At 43.1% G+C, this 19,670-nt stretch overlaps 1 protein-coding gene across 2 annotated transcripts in view; it reads right to left on the bottom strand.

Moving 5' to 3' along the window:
• XKR4 (XK related 4) overlaps positions 1-17,924 on the bottom strand; it is a 144,814-nt gene extending 126,890 nt beyond the window's left edge. For both annotated transcript variants that reach the window (XR_010909806.1, XM_060775315.2), the window contains exon 1: positions 16,582-17,924. Coding sequence is in view for 1 of the 2 variants with exons in the window: in XM_060775315.2 (XP_060631298.2) it covers positions 16,582-17,456 (875 nt within the window). In the remaining variant the exon portion in view is untranslated. The remainder of the gene's footprint in view (positions 1-16,581) is intronic.
• Positions 17,925-19,670: the final 1,746 nt, after the last annotated feature.

The raw sequence follows: 19,670 nt of genomic DNA on the forward strand, positions 1-19,670 counted from the left end.
TCAGAAAGTATTTATTTTAAATGATAAAGAATATTAAAGCAATAAGATAGCCTCTTATATTTTACCAAGACTTGACATTTATTTAATGGCTCATGCAGTCTTCTATCATTCATTTTCATTGCAATGATATCCTCACTGTGCTTTATAAATTTCAAAGTCTAAATGCTTTTCATTGCTTAGTCTTCCTTTTTCTATTGGGTTAGTTCTTTATTTGACTATAGCCTCTCCCTGCTTCACTATGTTATATAGTCTCATACAAGCAGATATGCAAACTTAAGGGATTTTTCATAATTTGTAGTACTTCTGTTTTTATATGTACACAACCCATTATTGCCTATTAAATCTGTACCATTTGCACATCATGAACTAGATTGTGGAGCATTTTCTGACCCTAATGAAAAGCCTTGTATACTGTGGGCCCTTGGGATTCACTGAGGTTTGGTGCCAGGCTACGCCATGGTTACCAAAATCCATGTATATTGAAATTTCTTGTATGTGATAGCATAATACATATTATGACATCATTATATAAAATGACACCCATGACTGGAATAAAATGAAACCCAGTGGCAAAAATAAATAGAGTGTATATATTTGTCCCTGATATTTTGCTTATTTCTTTCATTAGAGGAAGGGGGAGAGAATTGTGTTGCAAAGGGCTAAGTAACAAGCATTGGCTGTAAAGTTGCTCTTACAAGAAAACATGGCACATTTTCTGGGAGGGGAAGTGTTTATCCTCTAAGTTATAAAGTTATTTATTCAGTTCAGTATATATTTTTACCAGTTCCATCTTAAGAATAATGAGATGTGTCAGAAGAATAAGCATTAAAGGATATCAGATTTATCAGTGCTGGCAGTTTTCAGCTCTAGAAGGTTTCTGTATTGACAAGCTACAGGAATGTCCAGATTGGAAAAAAGATGTGCTATGTTTTGAACAGTGATGAGGCTTAACAGGAAAACCAAAGATATTATTAACTGTTTAAAGTGCATTAGGAAGAAGGACAACATATCCAATGTTCAGATATGCACATAGAAGAGTCATAAGCACAATAATGCAGATCCTCTGCCCAAGTATGAAAAGCAATGTGAGAGACCTTGTTTCTTCCATAAATCTCTTCTATCGATTGTATAATACTTTTACAAACAGAAAAAGATGCAGAATAGTTGAAGGGATCCAAAGCAAGACATTCAGGAAAAAAATAACAGAAAATGTGTGTGCGATTATTATACAGTCTGGTAATGGCAAACATGGAGTCATCAAGCTCATTAGTTCTTGGTTTAATATTTTAAGGATGGTCATTGAAATATGTGCCTTGTTGTAGAAACATGGACTAGTGATAAAGCTTCAGTTGAGACACCTTTCCCCCATAATAACTCACAGGAGTATTATGGGGGAGATTTCTTTCACTTCCTGTTTTCTCACCCTTGTTTTAACTATGAGTAATTTGTAATAATTATAATAACTTTATTCTTATATCCTGCCACCATCTCCCTGAAGGGACTCAGGGACCATGTCCAGCACAGAACAAGGGTTACAAGGTAACACAATTAAAAACATATAACAATAAAATATAATTAAAACAATAAAACCAGACAGTAAAACATCATAAAAGACATCAACTAACATCAGCAACCATAGCTGGAAAAGTGGGCATGTTCAGATTTGAGAGGGCAGGGCAAGGGGTTGTGCAAATGCAAACTATAAGGCCGGGTCTGGAAATAAAGTGCTGGAAAACCAAAACAGTAAATTAGGGCTAGGGATACCTAATCAGTAGTTGAACCATTATACAAAGCATCTTTTTGGAAGGTGGACAGAGTGGGGGCTAATCTAATCCCTCTGGGGAGAGAGTTCCAGAGCTGGGGGGCAACCACCAAGAAGGCCCCTTCTCTCGTCCTCACAAACCATGCTTGCGAGTGGTGGGAGTGAGATAAGGGCCTCCCTGACAGATCTTAGAGCTTGCATTGGTTCTTAGAGGGAGACACAGGCAGGAAGATAAGCAGAACCTGAACTGTTTAGGGCTTTGTAGGTAATAACCTGCATTTTGAACTGGGACCAGAAACTTATCAGCAGCCAGTGGAACTACTTCAGTAGAGGCATTGTCCGCTCCCTGTAACTATCTCCAGCTAACAACCTGGCTGTCAACCTTCCAGGCCCCATGTAGATTGCATTACAGTAATCCAGTCTAGATGTAACCAAGGTGTGGATCACCATGGCCAAATCAGGTTTCTTGTGGTATGGTCTAAATTGGCGAACAAGTTTTAACTGTGGAAAGGCCCTCTCGGCCACCGCTGACACCTGGGCAGCAAACATCAGCATTGAGTCCAGGAGAATGCTTGTAACTCAGAGAAAACCTGTACATTTGTATACCACCTCCACACACAAATACAGAGCTTTGAAAACTTACATTTTAGACTAAATTCACAAATCAACACGACTGCTGGTAGATATTGGAAAAAAATGCCCCCCAAATAACTCCCTGAAGCTTTGAATCAAGATCTCCAACTGTTACATGCATTCTAAGGACACTTCCAGACATAAGTGGGGCAGAAAATTGTGGGACTTGACAGTCCAAACACAGTCCAAACAAGAGACTTGTCAGTCCCAGTAAATGGTCCCCTGCCATTCTGACACCTTTATTTGTAGTGGATTTTAGAAATCTGTAAGACGAACGGGGAACATCCAGCGGAGATTTATTTTTTTTTAAAAAAAATGCAGATTACCCTAAGCAGATTTCTTATTATCTCTTCTCACCCTACTGTAAATTCAAGCTCTGTTTAATTTCATAAATATCAGAACAAAGGAGTACTGACAGAGTTCTCATTGTTTCAAGATTTTAAAATGCACAGATGTGCTGGAGCAGTCCACAACAGGATATACGAACAAAATCACATATTTTCCTTGACTGCAGGGATACAGTCATGCGAATATACACATTTTTCATCCACAATCAGGTTTTAAGTGCACCTTTTAAACATGTTTTAGCTGTTAATCCAAATCAGCATGCATTTTCATGAAACGTCATTTAGCTGCCATCCCCCATTTATCCCTGTTTCTTCTGTACTTAAAACCCAATTGTGGATCAAAACTTTGTATATTCGCATCACAGTATCCCTGCAGTCAAGGAAAGCACATATGTGTAAAAGGGCACTAACAGAGAAGAGGAGAAACAAATGCAAATGCTTGAGCAGCAAATGGAAAAACAGTGGAATCAATGGTTACTACATGTCTCCATCATATGAGGAGCTGCTTAACTAGGAGAAAAATAAAGAAATCTTCAAAATCTTGTATAAAAGACACCAATGACTCATAGGCCAATATAGGGAGGCCTTCCATCATGACAGAGTAAAGTTGCACCTTATTTGATCCACATGATTCCAGTGTCATAAACTGGTTTGTGACCTAGAAACCCTGATTCCTAATCTCAGATGTCTCTGGGTGGCTTTCAGTACAGAAAGATGGTCTGGGGGGTTCTTGTGGGCATTTCTTTTTAATTATTGCTTTCTGATCAGAACCAGGTCATCCAAATCATGTGGTGAGCTAGTCCCAAATAAATCCTCAAAGAGAGGCTAAATCCATGCAGTGAGGTGAACTCAGCTATCAAGCTTGAATTTAATGACATTTTCTGATACAAAAATGGCAGACAGAGACATACAACAAAAAGAAACTACCAGTTTATCACAGCAATATAATACCAACTTGATATTAAACCAAGATCAAAATTATTAGTTATAGTTCAAGGCATAACTACAATGATGGAATGCCATTACTGAAGCTATTCCTACTAATGCCATTTCACAAACACTTACTTCTGAAGCCATTTAGCATCTCAACTTAAGGATTTCCAATGTGCTGCACAGCATAATGTTATGATATGACTAAAGCACTGTTCTCCTGGTCATGGGACACATTGATATGAGAAGCTGGACAGACTCCTTTGTGGTTCTGGCATAACTGCTTGTCTCAATGCATCCTACAAGAAAGAAAGTGCTGCAGTCATTATTTTTAAGCTCTCCTCTTTGAAAAACCTGAGAAACCTCAGAAGGTTTAGAAAATACTCATCTTAAAAGTAAACTTTTTGAGGTCACATTTGATCCTGAACAACTGTAACAAGATCGTAACTCTGGCTTACAATCTCATAAATATTGAGCAGAATGTCAGCCAGTGTATTAATGACCATAAACATGGATCCTAAAAGATACGAGAATACAAGTCTGGATTAGAACTTCATAAATATTGAACAGATGCCAGCCAGTATTTTGCACAGAAGACATTACTTTCTGCACAAAATGTTTTTCAAACAAAAAACAGCATTTTCCCAAAATGATTATTTTTCTTATTTCAACTCTGAAATGCAACAACCTCACCAAAACTTTTGCAATATCATGCAGCGGAGAAGAAGAAAAATCTGACATTCTTAATTCTTGCAAAGAAGCAATAGTGAATATTTCTAACACTTACATGAGGCTCAGGTAGAAATCTGCATAGCATCCAGTAATTGTGTTAAAATGCTTCCAGTCAAACAGTGAATATAATAGTGCTTAAAGGGTCACCATGGACTATATTTGAGTGCACATGACATCAACAACAACAACCATGTATGTGCAAAAAGAAATGTAAGGTTAATCATAAAACTAGAATACCTGAGTTGCTATATATGAGCATATATGAACATTTCCTGCAAGGCAGGAGATTGGACCAGATGGTCCATGTGATCTTTTCCAACTCTATTAATCTTTGATTTTATGAACATTTAAAATGTCCAGGTAAAAAATGAAAATGAAATCTATCTTGGACATTCATGAAATAGATCCCCCCCCCCCCAATTGACCAAAACGTGATGATTCAGAAGGAAAAGACAAACTTGAGTTATAGATGCTAGTAAGGCTCATACAACAAAAGAGAAATGTGCTGTGAACAGCAAGAATGTAAAGGACCAAAACACGTAACTGACATAGCCTTCAATCAGATGCAGTCTAAAGGGACATGGTTCAACATGCACACATGGCTCTTCTTGACCCTTGCTGTCACTGAAACAAAAAGGCTATGGGGTTTGGGTGACATTTTTCATTTCACCGTATCAGTTAAAAAAACAACCAACATTTTTACATGTTCAAAAAAAATAAAGAAAAGAAGGGGACAGCACCAAACTTCTCAGTGTTTCCAGAAGTCGAGAGTGACTTAGCAATGCTGTCAAATCTAGATTCAATCGCTTTCATATTGTTTTGAAATAATTTAATATAATCTTCAAAAGGCATATACAAATCATCCAATGCTCATTTCGACTTTTCCAGTTTCTCATTTGCATTTGAAAAGAGCTAGAAACAAAATGGCATTGATTGTCATATATTACCTAGACTGAATTTATTGTTACTGGCCTCATTTGCTTGTTTAAAACATTGTAGCATGATCCTCTCCCACAACTTCATTATACAGTCCATAAAGTTGATATCTTTATAATCTTCATATTCTTCAGTAACTACTTTGGTCTCGGAAACTGTCCTTATAGTGCACATTTTATTTGACATATCTTCATATTTTATTCAATACCATATTCAGTGGTATGAATTCCTTTTCTTCTCTGTTGTGTGCATTATTCCATGCATGGAGGTCCCCCAAAATGCCACTGCATTCTACCTGTTGTCCTCAAGTTCTGGCCACAGATGACCGCTTTTGAGTAAGGCTCAAGGCCTGCATACATTTAGCTTGGAGGAAAAGATTATGTACATAAGGCCAACTTATTTATAGTACACAACTTGTAATTCATTATTTTATTTATTTTATATTTATTACATTCAACAGACCATTCATTTTCTATTATTGCTTTTTTAACCTCGTGGGTATATAATATCATGTTTGAGGAGTTTCTTTTAACATCAGTCCCTGTCACTTTAATTATGCTTTGCCTTTGTTTCCCCTCCTTCTAAAAACCTGAAACTCCCACACGGTTAAATTGCTTTAATCCGATTTTGTGCTGAACAAAAACACAAATTCTGCAAACTCTTCACACAGATTGAATTGTGGAAAATGTCATATAATATATATTGCCAGACCATGACATTTTTTTCAGATACAGGAAATAGAATTTATGTTAATTTGAGGAGAAAAGCAATTGGACAGTTTGGGAAACATTATCAAGGCTAGTATAAGCCACACAATATTTATGGGAAAATATTTTATGTTCTATATATACAACATACAGTTTTTGAGACTATTGCTGACATTCACCCAAATCTAAAACTGCCTTGCACAATCATTGCCCTTACGGCTCCCCTGCAAGCACCCACTGGTTTCAAACAAACAGATTTTCCATTGTTAGGGAGAAATCACAAATTGATACTCATTGGTTGTATTATTGATTGTATTATTCCTCAGTTTTTGCATTTCTATAAATCAATACTATATGAATCTTTAAAACACCTATGCTAGTCCAAGTTCATTTCTAGTTTCTATCCAAAATGCTGGTGTTGGGTTACACATCCCAAATAAGCCTAAACTCAAGTACATGAACCTACCTGTCTTAGGGTGCATCTACCCTTCAAAAGTAATGCCGTTTGACACCATTTAACTGCCATTACTCAATGCAATGTACTCATGTGATTTGTAGTCTGGACAGGCAACAGCACTCTTTGGCAGAGAAGGTGAAAGACCTTGTAAAATGCTAACTCCCAAGATTAAATAGCTCTGAACCATGGCAGTTAAAGTGCTGTCAAATTACATTACTTTTACAGTGTAGATGCACCCTCAGATACTCTTCTTCAGATCTTGGAAAAAATGAGGTAAGGAAAAGAAACAACACCGCTATGACAACCTCCTTCCAGAAAGTTTAACCTAGTGCCTTTTTCACAGTTTGAAATTGATGAGTCACAAATATCCTGTTGACTGTCAGGGATTTCTCAGTGAGTTCACATCAGTTCTACTAGAGACAATTGGCTCCCTGCATTTATGTTTCAGGAGCCAACTGAAAACATATTTTAAAAGCTTTTAGGGAAGAAGTAAGAGTTTAATTCATCTTTGACTAATGCTAGTTGATATTGCTTTTATTGTATTTCAGCAGACATTTGTATTGTGTCATTTTAGAGATTTGTAATTTGTGCTTTTAACTACATTCATTTTAGCAATTTGTCAGCTTCCCTATAATCTTATGAAGAAAGGAAGAATATACACTGAATAAACAAATAAATGAATAGTTTTTTGGCTCATAATGAAAGTATAACTCCATTGTATTATGACTGTAATTTAATTAGAGTTAACTTTATTTTATAACAGTATAGATGCAACATTTAAAATCACATTCAAAGTTTCAGGGGTGTGACCATACTACATTATAGAGTATGAATATCATACCTTCACTCATCATCCTCATTCTCATCTTCTCTGGGAAAGGACTTCCAAACTCTGAAAGCCATCACCAAGAAAGCCTTCTCTAATGTTTCAACCAGACATGCTTATGAGGATGTTGGAACCAGGATCCTCCCTGAACCTGTCAGAATTTCGATAGGCTCCTTTTGAGAGATGTGATCCTTCTACTAGCCAAGATGAATGGAACTTTACAGTCATAATTAACTTTTTGAATTGTGCCTAGTAAAGGGCAGTGCAGCTGTTGCAACAGGGGAATCATGCACTCCATGTAACCTGCTTCCATTAATAGTCTGGCTGCAGATGTTTGGCTGAACTGAACTATCTGAGCTCTTTTTAAAGGATGCTTCATACAGAGTGCATTGCCATGATCCAAATGGGATGTAAGTAGAGACTGTCTTGCCATGGTCAGAGCAAATATTTCTGGAAACAATTACAGCAAATACAGCAACTTTAAATATGCGCATGCACACTTAATCACTGTGGAAATCTTGGTATTTGGGCTCAACACGCTGAATCTAGTAGTATACCCATGTCGACAGACTTACAGGCCCAGTACACACAGCTGTCTCAGGATTTCCGGGCTCTTGGAGCCTGGAAAACCCAAAACAGCACCCACCCTCTCCCAACTCCCCCTCCCCACAAAAGGTCTAAAAAGTAAAAAATTACTTACCCGGCCACCATTACAGTGGTGCTGGAGCTCTCCTAGCATGTAGAAATGATGTGCCAGGAGAAGGGGGCAAGGAGCAAATTTCCTTCTCCCCCACTCTGCCTGGCATGTCATTTCTATGCACCTGGAGAGCTCTGGTACCACTTTAATGGTGACCAGGTAACTAATTTTTACTTTTTAGCCCATTTTGGGGAGGCTTTCTTTCATGACTGGGTGCCCTGCCGGACCTTCTGGCTGGGCATCTAGACACCTCCCCCCATCAAAAAAGAGTGGGTTTTGGGGAGAAGTGTATGGACTCTAATCTCCACCCAATCAGGTTTCTTAAATTTGATTGGTTGTGGATTAAAGTCATGTGTGGAACTGGCTTCTGTCAAATTCTCAGTCATCTTTTCCTTTTGATAGTTACAAAAGATTAATGGAAAATCCTGACTTTTAGCTTATACATTTTAAAGAGAACATGTCAGGAGAACATACAAGACTTACTAGGACTACACTGGATGCTTAAAGATTATTTTGTTCTATATTATCAGGATAAACATTATTTGTAATGAGTAGGAGCAAATATCAAATTTATATACAGGGTACTTCAAAAAGATAGACCCATTGTGAAATATACATAGATCAGAAATAAAAAGGATTTGGGAAACACTACTTTTTCATTTTGCACTAAGGCCCATTCTACACTGTCATATAAAATCCAGATTATCTGATTTGAACTGGATTATATGGCAGTGTAGTTTCATATAATTCAGTTTAAAGCAGATAATGTAGATTATCTGTTTTTACAATCAGGATTGTATGGCAATGCAGAAGGGGCCTAAGATAGAGAACTCACTTGCCATTAGTACCTGTTATCCTGATAGTCAGTAACTGTTTATCATTCACATTTACAATGTAGAATCATTGCTATGATTATAAATGCCCCTGAAATTTGCACCACAAACTGAGTTATAGAGTTTTATGGTGCAAGTGAATGAGAAACTATAGGACCATGTTGCTATGCTCTTCCCATCAGTGGCAACAGTGTGACAAAGAGCTGTGACATGATGGCCCAAAGGTGAACCTATGATAAGGTTTTCTCAGCCAAGTTTAATCGGTGGAGGTTTGCCATTCCTTCCTCTAAGGCTGGTATTATGTCTTTTGACACTAGGCACTTCGTTTCCATGGTCAAATAGGGATTTTTATTCTGGCCTACTGTAGTCTTAGCCCAACAATGAAGTCTTCTGAACATTAAAAAATGCAAAATGTGGGGCCCTTTCCAGACAGGCCCCAAAATGTGGGACCTGTTGCACTTTTACCAGAGGTATCTAAATGATGCCTCTGTCAAAAATGAATTAATTCGGGCCAAAGCAGGTAAACCATGCTTTGTCCCAAATTAATTATACCCCATTAGACCCAGACCTTCCTAAAAGGCCCAGGTCTAATGGGGTATTGGACCTGTGGGGACAGACTACTGGGTAGTCCTGGGAGTACCTGAAGGTCAGTCCCCACAGCCATCTTGCTCTATGAGATGAAAGGTAAGAGATGGCATTCCCCCTCCAATCCCAGTCCCCCACTCCCATCCCAGTCTCCCACTTACTATTAAAAATAAAATAAAACTTACTGGGGTTCCATTAAGCTGCTTGGTGAATTCTCCTGGCATATAGAAATGACATGCTAGGAGATTGGGGGGGGGGGGGGACGGAGGGCAGGGTAAAATCACTTCTGCCCCCACCCCACCCCCAATCTCCTGGCACATTATTTCTATGCACCAGGAGAACTCACAGAGCAACTTAATGGCAGCCTAATAAGTTTATTTTATTTTAAGGGTCATTTTTTGGGGTGACCCCATGCCATTCCAGGAAGTCCAGGTTTTGGGGAGGTATATACTCAAATCCACCCCACAGCAGGTTTTCAAAATTTTAAAAACCTGCTTTGGCATGGATTTGGGTGCTGTCTGGAAGTGCCCTGGGAAATCATTTTCTTGTGTTTTCCCTCTACTTGAGGACAGGATTTCTTTAAACCAAGCAGTAATTTGGAGATCACTTTCATGTCTGTTTTTTAAAGCATCAGTTTGGTTTTAAGCAATGTGGTAAAGAGAATGGTGAAATTGGCTTGACACAGCAAAAATGAATAAAAATAAAAATTCTGAGGGCCCATGCCATCTGTGGGGTGCAATTCTCCCAAAGCTACATTAGAAAAATGTTCCAAGAGAAGGGGGTAACAAACAGAATAAAAACTAATATAACTGCCCAAACAATGATATAATCTGATTCCTGGGTGAATCAAAGCAATTTGTCTGAGTAAAAAGCATATTCAAGCTGTTACAGAGGCATGAATTCCCTAGTTATTTCTTGATTGTTTGTCTAGTTTTCAATTTCACATTCTGTGGCAAAGTGACATCCTTGGAAGTATGAGACAGCACACAAAGACTTTGGATTTAATTATTATTTATAAATCATGTATCACTACTTTGTAAAATACAACATGTATTGTAATAATTTTAAATCACTTTTTCACAACATTACCCTGTGCGTGCAGCATTATCCCCCTATCAATTTCTAATTAGTGTGCTTTAATTGAAAATAATACATAACTACCCCCACCAATAGCATTTATAAAGGAAAATTGAACAGTGGTGCACACCAGTACCTGCATGTGCCTGCCATATATTTGATGCCTATTTAAGACCCCCTCAACCCAATTTGCCCAAAATGCACAGTGTAGGGTAGGCAACCCCCCCCCCCCCCGCGAACATGGGGGAAAAAATTCCTACCTGGCCCCTAACGGCGACCCTTGACAAGTACACTGCAGCGGTGGCGGGTGGGCGGGTCAACTTCTTCAGGCCAAGTGAGGTGGGCTAAGCTCAACTCGCCTAGGCCTCACCTACAACAAGTCCTTGCTGGGACTTTTAACTCTTTGTCTTCCCTTCACCGGAAGGGAGCAAGGTGCTTGGGTAGGAAAGATGTTTCCTCTCCCTTTCCAGCTACTTACACAAACATAAGACTAGAAACTGTGCTGAAAGCTCTTAAGAAAAACAATCAGCAGAAGCAGGATGTGTAACTAGCCCCCTTTCCATTTTACCTCTGATTATATATACATATATACATATACATATACATATACATATACATACATACATACATATATATATATATATATATATATATATACAGGCATGTAGCCGGGGGGGGGGGCTTGAGGGGCTTCAGCCCCCCCCCCCCGAAATTCTCATGGTGGTTCGCAAAAAGGCCTTAATGTTGCATTATTTAAACTGTCATGTTTATTCTTATCATGATCTGATCACCATAATCAATATATCCCATATGCATGGGGGTATTGGGGTAATGATACAAAAGGTTTGTTAGGCTAGACCCTCTTTCACTCAGACTCAGCCCCCCGCCCCCGAAACTCAGCCCCCCTGAAACCCCCCCTGAAAATAATTTAACCCCCCCCCCCCGAAATGAAATCCTGGCTACGGGCCTGTGTATATATATGCAAATATAGGTATTCCAAAAGCAAAAAAAATAAATAAATAAATCTGAAATTCAACAACTTCTCAGACCTATCATTTCTGAGAAATTAGCCGCAACCTATATAGTGTTACATTTCCTCTGCGAGTTTGCACATGTGGTTCATTTTTAAGGTTCTCCCTTCACTACTTGCTTCTATCTCACGGAATCCTGGGATTTGCAGTTTATGAAAGAGGAATTCTTTGTCAGAAAGTTCTAATGGCTTGCCAAGCTTCAACTATGTTTTCATGGGCTTATAGTGCAATAATTATGTAATGGGAGAGTGCCTCTGGTCTTCTAGATGGCATCTGAAGTTGCAAAGAGGAAGGTACTGTTCTCTGTATTATCACTAGTCATATGCCCATCATATCCTCAGAACTACAGGAAGATGACAAGACAGATGACCAAGGTTGTAGCTAAGTGGTATTTGAACTCTTCCCCTGTCTTTTGCTGTTCCATGTCCGTCGTTCTCTCTTATCAAGTAGTAACATCTTTGAGTAAATTATTCAAATCCAACTCCAGCAGTACTACTAATCTTTACAGTAATCCCATTGTCCAACTGCAATGTGCCAAATGGTTAGGAGAGCTTTCTATTAATTCTGCTAAGTGCAGTGAGGAAGGGGGAGGAGAAGCATTTAGTTTTAATAAATCAGTTCAATGGCCAAAAGGGGAATATATGATGGCCTGATTCAGGTGTGAAAATGTTCTCTGCACAGCTAAAAATAAACAATATCACACGTTAAATATATAAGTACAATGGATTCAGATGATATATATCCCTTGCAGTTAAAACAATTTAAGCTTAGTTTTACAATGTAACTAGGCAAATGCCAGCAATACTCACATTTCCCAAATGTTTTACTGAAAAGGATTAAGTGACATACACTATTTGTTGTGCAGATCTTTCAATTCACTCCAGCATGGAATTGACTTAACAAGCTATGTTTTCAAGCTATTTTTGACCCAGCTCAATTACTGTATATGGAATTTTAAAATGTTCTCCCACCACTCACACAACAGATATCCAATGAATATCAATACTCATAGTTAGAAGAGTAAAAAAATTGTAGTAAATGCAGAGATTCTAAAAAAGACCAAACAGTGTTAAAGAACTGCATATAGTAACTGAGATAGATACTGCCGTCAGTCCTCCACCTTTTCTAGGATTAGGGAAACAAGAACCCCACAAATGTAGAAAAATAATGAATTAAAAATCCACTTTTTTAACCTTGTTTAGGTCCTCTAGCATGACTTTATGTTTAACTTATGCTGGATGTTAACCATAGATTTGCAATAGAGGACATAAGAGATTCCTAGAGAGGGATTCTTTCTTAGAACCTCTAGGTGTTCCAGAACCTCTATGATTAACTTCCATTGCACTGGGGGATCTAGAGGTTAATTGAAAGAACATTTAAATAAAATCCATAACTAATCAAATCCACAAAAGTCAAACCAGCAAAATGGAAGGGTTGGTTGTACATTTCTTATCTTAGCATATAAGGAGCCCCCGGTGGTGCAATGGGTTAAACCCATGTGCTGGCAGGACTTGCTGATTGACAGGACAGCGGTTCAAATCTGGGGAGAGCAGGTTGAGCTCCCTCTGTCAGCTCCAGGTCTCCATGTAGGAACATGAGAGAAGCCTACCACAAGGATGGTAAAACATCAAAACATCCCCTGGGAAAAGTCCTTGCAGAAGACCAATTAACTCACACCATAAGGGACTTGCAGTTTCTCAAGACACTCCTGACATAAAATAAAATTAGCATATGACCCAGAGAATGGACTCTGTGACTTTTCAGATTTCATTGATTTTCAACTGACCATTCCTTACCACTGGTTACATTACCTATGGCTTCCGGAAGTTGCAGTACAGTAGTGCCCACCCCAATATAACCAATTACATAATCTCCATAGGCCTTTGTTGAACGATCCCTTAAATCCAGAGTGTCTCTCTTTATCAGTGTCTTCAAGCCTAGATATCAGTATTATCTCCTGCATAACAGCCTTGCTTTCTGAGCTTGTAAACCAGTTGGTATTCCTCAAGTTCACATGCCTCCAAAGGTCATGATATAATATTCTGACATCAGTTATCTGGATTACAGTCATGCCTCACTGAAGTAAGTGCACATTGGGTGTGGCCAGTTCAGTAAAGAGATATTTGATTAAAATAGGGTAAAATAATGGAAATAAAAAATGAATGAGAAAATTCTGTATTTTAGCACTACAATGGCAACACTATTTTTTAAATATTATCTTCATTTTTTTAATATTATAGGAAAATATTTTGAAAGAGAAGGGGTATGTCTGTTTCAAACCACCTCAAATATATGGTTCCATCCTACTGAATCCTGGGATTTGTAGTCTAGTAATTAGAACTCTCTGCTTAGAAAATATTGTGGTTGTCTACAAAGAATTCTAAGTACTTCAGCAAACTAAAAATGCCAGGAGGTTTTTTTAAATATGACAGTATTAAAAGACAATTGGAGACAACCACTGACTGTAACAATGGCAGTGTAGCTTTTAGTGTAGCAGTACAAAAAAGGAGCACACCTTTCAGACATTAATCCATCTACATTAACATTGTCATCATTGGTAGTTTCTATTTGGTACCATATCTTTATCAATAAATAAATATCACCAAGTCTGTTAGGAAGCCAGCAGGGTCATTCAAAAACTAAATCCTCAGACCCTCAAAGTCCTTCCAGAAATATCAGATTTCAGTCTTAACCAAAACCGAGGTATTAAATGTCAACTCTACTAAGTACACACAAAACCAACTAGATTGGAATCAAGTATAAGAAGTGTAAATACGTGTCATACAATATATATACCTATCCAGTAGATGCACACTTAAACACACATGCATGTTTAAGACAGACATGGGCAAACTTGGGCCCTCCAGGTGTTTTGGACTTCAACTCCCACAATTCCTAACAGCCTCGGCTGCTTAAGCAGCTGAGGGGGAAAAGGAAGGGGGCTGAGGCTGTTAGGAATTGTGGGAGTTGAAGTCCAAAACACTTGGAGGGCCCAAGTTTGCCTATGCCTGTCCTAACACCCTATTGTGCAGAAAAGAATGAGGGAAAACCATCAATTGAAGCTGTCATTTTATAGGATAATCATAGCATACAATCATTGAATCATATTGGAAGAGACCCCAAGGGACATCCATTCCAACCCACTGCCATGCAGGGGAAAAAACATAATCAAAGTACCCCCAACAGATGGCCATCATGCCTCTGCTTAAAAAACTTCCACATTCTCAAATAGCTAAACAATTCTTACAATCAGGACATTCTTTTTCCTAATATTTAGGTGGAAACTCTTCTTCTGCACTTTGAATCCATTGCTCCATGTTCCAGTCTCCAGAGCAGCACAAACGAATCCTGCCTTCCTCAATGTGACATCCTTTGAAATATTTAAACATGGCTATCATGTCCCCTCTCAGCTTTCTCTTCTTAAAGCTCAACACCCCCAGCTCCCTAAGCTGCTACTCATACGGCTTAGCCTCTAAACCTTTGATCATTTTGGCCACCCTTCTCTGAACACATTTTAACTTACTTCCTCAGAGATAAAGGCTACTTTGCTCAATACTCCCAGGTTGATGTGCACGGGTTTCCAGTCTGGAACACACACTTCTGCTATGTACGCTATTATTCATGATCACCTCCAATGTGGTTATTATTATTTTTAATCAGGCTACAATGTATCAGTCTCCTTAAACAGTTAATCATGACATTGGGAGGAAACAACAGGTAAGACTGGGTTGCTGTGAGTTTTCTGGGCTGTGTGGCCATGTTCCAGAAGCATTCTTTCCTGATGCTTCACCCACATCTATGGCAGGCATCTTCAGAGGTTGAGGGGTCTGTTGGAAACTAGGTAAGTGAGTTTTATATATCTGTGGAATGTCCTGGGTGGGAGAAAGAACTCTTGTCTGCTTGAGGCAGGTGTGAATGTTGCAATTGACCACCTTGGTTAGCATCTAATGGCCTCGCAACTTCAAAGCCTGGTTGGTTGCCAATTGCAACATTTACACCTGCCTCAAGCAGACATGAGTTCTTTCACCCACCCTGGACATTCCACAAATATATAAACCTCACTTACCTAGTTTCCAACATCTGAGGATGCCTGCCATAGATGTGGTGAAATGTCAGGAGAGAATGCTTCTGGAACATGGCCATACAGCCTGGAAAACTCACAAAAACCCAGTGATTCCGGTCATGAAAGACAACAAACAGGTAAGACCATTGGAAATAACACAATGCAGTACTGAGGTAGGCTAGAGGCAAAAGGGGATCCAGGGTGAGTAGACATTGCATTCCAAAACAAACAACTGACAAGCCTGGAAACCCCACTGGGTGAAGGAAACAGCCACTCCTTTGCAGAAGGCGAGTATGTCTTTCCAGGGCCCAAGAAAGGCGAGCTGGCTGCTCTCAGGCCAGGTAGGCCGAGCACGTGACCACGGAGCCCTTCTCTCCTGGAAAGAAAGGGGCGTGGAGGGAGGGAGGCAGCCAGGGAGGGAAGGAGGAAGGCCGCCTCGCCATTGTGTGCCTCGGCCACTCCTGCCTGGAAAGCAAGCCTTAGCACCATGGACAGCGAACCGGAGGCCCCATACAACCTCACACAAGGGAGGGAGGGAAAACATTGGGCATCGAGACCCACACATACATAGATCAAGCTATGTTGCAACGTAGAGAGGGGCTGGGATGCTCCCTCTTCTTCCTGGGAAGGCAGCAGGGGCATGAGAGGGCAGTGGGGCGAGAAGGGTGGCCCAACGGGAGAAGGGAGGGAGGAAGGAGAAGGGAAAGGAAGGGAAGGGAAGGGAGGGAAGGAGGAAAGAAAGGAAGAAAAGGAAAGAGAGGAAGGGAAAGGAAGGGAAGGGGGAGAGGGGAAGAAGGAAGGAAGGAATAACGGAAAGTAAGGGAAGGGAAAGAAGGGGAAAGGAAAGGAAAGGGAGGGGAGGGAAGGGGAGGGAAGGGAAAGGAGGAAGGAGGGGAAGGGAGGGGAAGAAGAAAGGAAGAGAAGGGAAAGGGCGAGGGTGGCGACTCGAGGGCTCCCCAACCTACCTCCAGATCTGGCCCAGCTGCAGGATGTGGACGAGGCTCTGGAGGAGCCAGATGCAGAAGGCGCAGGAGGCGGAGCGGCCCTTGGGGGCGTGGGGGGCGCCACCGCCGCCGGGGTTGTTTCCGCTCCCGGGGCCCGAGGCGGGGTTGCCTTTGCCGGCGATGGAGGCCTGTCTCTGCGGCGTCCCCGGCCGGGCCCCTGCGTCCATCTCCGCCGCCGCCGAGCCGCTGCTCACCAGCAGCTTGGTCTCTCCATGCCCGGGGCCCGAGGAGGCGGAGGCTGCGGGCGGCGAGGAAGACGAGGAGGAGCCCTCCTCGGCGCCAAAGTCGTGGACGAACCAGCGGAAGCTGAAGACCTGCACCGAGAGAGAGCCGAGCAGCACGAAGAAGAGCGTGAGGCCGAACCACCAGCGCTGGCCCCGCAGGTAGTAGTCGGCGGCCAGCCAGAGGTCGGTGCCCACGTCGGCGAAGTAGACGGCCACGGCGGCCAGGATCCAGAGCCCGTCCCAGAGCGAGTAGAGGCGCGTCTCGCGGCCGAGGCGCAGGCAGAGCGAGGAGGAGCCGCCGCCCGAGCCCCGCGGGCCCCGCGACGACGCCTCCCCGCCGCCTCCCGCGCCGCCGCCACCTCCGCCGCAGCAGCACCGGCAGCCCCCTCCTCCGCCGTGCCTCCGGTGGCTGGAGCTGCCGCAGCAGCAGCCTCCCCCTGCGCCTCCGGGCGCCTCGTCGTCCTCGCCTCCCGCGCCGGCCTCCGAGGAAGGCAAGCCCGCCGAGGCCAGCGCCGGCACCGAGCCCGAGTGCTCCGAGTTCTGCAGCGGCGTGAAGGCCACCTCGCTGCCCTTCTTCATCTTCAGCCGGCCCCCGTCCGACTTCGCAGCCATGATGCCAGGGAAGGGAGGCGGCGGCGGAGGGGGCAGAAGGGTCCCCTCTTCTGTCCGGGAGAGGCTTTCCCGCCGGGCCCCGCGGACGGCGAGGCGCGCCCCTCTCGCTCCTTCTCCTCTTCCTCCTCCTCTCCCTCAGCCGCCCAGCCCCAGGCGGCAGCAAGAGCAGCAGCCTGGTCCTCCCAGGGAGCGCTCCCCGAACCGGCGGGGCATCCTCGCCCGCCTCGGCCTGGCCCGCCCCGCCGCCGCCGCTGCTGCTGCTTTGCCGCCGTTGCCTCCGCCGCCGCCACCCAGCTGACTGACGCCGGGAAAGAGGATGACCTCATCCCTCTCCCTCTCCCCCTCCCCACCCAGCCATCCCCCTTCTCTCTCTCTCTCTCTCACACACACACACACACACTCTCAGAGAGACGCACGCGCGTGGAGGGGAGGGCCGAGGAGGAGGAGGAGGAGGAGAAGGGCGCAACAGGAGGGGAGGGGGCGCTTGAGGAGGGGCTGCCGAGGGGAGGAAGGATGTCGGAGGGGCCTTGGCGTCTCCTCAGGGCGGGAGGAGGGGGAGTGGCCTACCAGGGAGAGAAAGAGAGAGAGGTACGCACACACAGAGAGAGGTGTATGCCTGTATTCGGCCACCGGTGAGAGGGAGGGGAAGAGGGCGTGGCGGCATTCAGAGGCGAGGAGGCAGCGCCCCTGGAAAGCGCCTGGGCTTCACCATCCTCTTTCGCTCCAAGGATACTGGGCTCGAAGGGGAAGCTGATGCGGGAGCAGTGAAGATGGGCGAAGAGATGCTGGGAGGCCTGGAAGGGGGGGGGGTGCTAACTGGACCCCTGCCTGTCCCTCTCGAGGGGAGGGCGAGGCAACGCGGCTGCCTCATTAGCGCTGCTTTGTCACCTCAGGCCGCGTGGAGGGGAAAAAAGGGGGGCTGGGTGGGCTAGGCAGCAGGTGGCGCAAGGGGCGGGGGGAGGAGGAGGGGGGGAGGCTCGCGTGCCACCAGAGCGCCCGGCCTCTATTACAGCAGGGATGCATTATATATGTGTTCCGAGAGGGAGGGAGGAAAGGGGAAAGGGGCGGGCCCTCCTGGGAAGCCTGTCTCGGTTTAATGCCTCGCTCGACGCTGGGGAGGCTGAGGGGGGCAGGGGAGGGGAGGGGATGAGACGCAGGGGAATCGAGTGCAGTAAAGGGCGGGGAAGCGGGACTTCCTTCGCGCTGCTTCCCGCACAGCAGACGCCCTTCTCCCCTCTTCCCACAAAGCCAAGAGAGACCATGAGGCGGGGTTGGGGGCGCCTTCTCCATTTGCTAGCCCAGGCATGGGCAAACTTGAGCTCTCCCTCCAGGTGTTTTGGACGTCAACTCCCACCATTACATAACAGCCTCAGGCCCCTTACCGCTTAAGTGGCTGAAAGGAAAAAGGAAGGGGCCTGAGGCTGTTAGGAATGGTGGGAGTTGACGTCCAAAACACCTGGAGGGAGGGCCCAAGTTGGCCCATGCCTGGGCTGGCCTGTGCCCAGTGATATAGATCCACAATTTAAGAGTTAAGAGCCACCTCAAAAAGAGGCAACAGATTCCTCTTGAGAACGCCCAGAAAACGTGTCCCTTCTAATTGGTGCATCACTTCTCCAGAAGTCCAAGATGTTGTAAAATCCACGGTCACATCTTTGTTTGCAGATATACATCAACTTTGTTTCACTTACAATCTACAAGAATGGCCTGCCTCAGCGGAGCGTGCTTGCTCCATCAATGTCACTGCCAGAAGGAACAGAGAATTTCATCTATGCTGATGATTGCACCATCACCACTCAAACAGGGAGCTTTGAAATGGTTGAACAGAAGCTCTCCAAAGCATTAGATGTTCTTACTTCCTATTACAGGTAAACCCAGCTGATTCCTAATCCATCTAAAACACAGATGTGTGCTTTTCATCTTAAGAATAGACAAGCATCTTGAGCTCAGGATTACCTGAGAAGGAATCTCACTGGAACATTGCAGCACACCCAAATACCCTGGACCGTGCTCTGACCTACAAGAAGCACTGCTTGAATATCAAGCAAAAAGTGGGTGAAACAATAACTAGGCCTGGGTAACAACGGAAAAATTTGTTTCTAAAATCGATTTGTATTTGGGGTTTTTTTTTGTTTCGATATTTAAAATAATTACAAAATTTTCCTTTTAAAAAGTTCGATATTTACGAAATTTCGTAAATGGTAAAAAATTAACGAA

This window comes from Anolis sagrei, chromosome 4 (assembly GCF_037176765.1).
Source record: "Anolis sagrei isolate rAnoSag1 chromosome 4, rAnoSag1.mat, whole genome shotgun sequence".
In the NCBI taxonomy this organism is placed as follows: domain Eukaryota; kingdom Metazoa; phylum Chordata; class Lepidosauria; order Squamata; family Dactyloidae; genus Anolis; species Anolis sagrei.